The 1,122-nt window shown below is 31.2% G+C and overlaps 1 protein-coding gene across 1 annotated transcript in view; it reads left to right on the top strand.

Moving 5' to 3' along the window:
- The window catches only part of ELMOD2 (ELMO/CED-12 domain containing 2), a 33,581-nt gene that overhangs the window by 23,654 nt on the left and 8,805 nt on the right, over positions 1 to 1,122 (top strand). The window contains exon 6 of the mRNA XM_008573277.1: positions 765 to 833. Within this exon, the coding sequence (XP_008571499.1) occupies positions 765 to 833 (69 nt within the window). The remainder of the gene's footprint in view (positions 1 to 764; positions 834 to 1,122) is intronic.

Below are 1,122 nucleotides of genomic sequence, written 5' to 3'. Positions count from 1 at the left end.
CTACTTATCTTCATGTCCACGTTCATCTGCACGTGTACACGAGTGTGTTTGTATGAGAACCGGTGCAATATGAGGTGATCCTGAAGTTGAACGGATTTGTTCCCTAGGATGTATGAGCATACAAATAGATAGCTTTATATAGTTCTCCTGTACCTACTGATATGAGGGGTCTTCAAAAAGTTTATGGAAGGATTCATATTACCTTTTAATTCAATTTTTCTACAAACTTTTTGAAGTACACTTGTACTTTGTTTTATGGCCAGTATTTTAGTTATACCACTGATCAAGGAGTCTTTTTTGGTGCAAAAGGAAGATTACTGACATTCTTCTGATTGCACTGAAAATGACATTAAACAATACAGACTTAAATTGTAGTAGAAAGAATCAGCCTAGGTGAAAGGAAGAGTATCCTGACAGTCATACGTTGACTATTTCATAGAAATGGAACAAACAAATAAAAAGAACTCTAGACTTTTTTTTAAGTAAGTAGGAAGTCTGTTTTTAGATGATTTTTTTGCTAAAATTATTTACGTTCTTGCCAAGGGCCTATGTTCTGTACTAAATAGGCCTGATAGCTCAGGATTAAATTCTGACTCAGAAGCATTTGTGAATCACTGAAGTGATCTGAGATGGAGAAGAGAATGATTGTGGCAATACTAGAATGTTTGTAGCTTTTTTTTGACATTAGCTTTTTAAATTGCTTCTGGATATCTTATATTTGAAAGACTTATGTTCATTTCATTATTTTTCTTAAACTTTTTTAGGTATTTCAGTGAAAATTACACCAGTCAAGCTCATCAGATTCTTTCCCGCTCAAATCATCCAAAATTAGGGTAAACTGGATATATTAAAGAAACTATAACCTCTTGCATTTAAGATGATTAGATGATTAGATGAATTTGAAGGTATTTCTTAAGATTATTTTAATTAATAAGAACTTTATAAGGGATATTATATGATACATTATTATTTTTATTGATTGATTGATTAAATATATTTGTGGGGTACAGAATTGAATATTAATACATGTGTACAATACATGGTGATCAAATCAAGATAATTAGTATACTCATGTTTACAAAACATAATCAATCTTTGTGCCCCTTAATTAGTTCCTAACCA

This window comes from Galeopterus variegatus, unplaced genomic scaffold (genome assembly GCF_000696425.1).
Source record: "Galeopterus variegatus unplaced genomic scaffold, G_variegatus-3.0.2 Scaffold897, whole genome shotgun sequence".
Taxonomy (NCBI): domain Eukaryota; kingdom Metazoa; phylum Chordata; class Mammalia; order Dermoptera; family Cynocephalidae; genus Galeopterus; species Galeopterus variegatus.
Note: the sequence above shows the minus strand (reverse complement) of the source record. Positions and strands in the feature narration are given on the sequence as shown.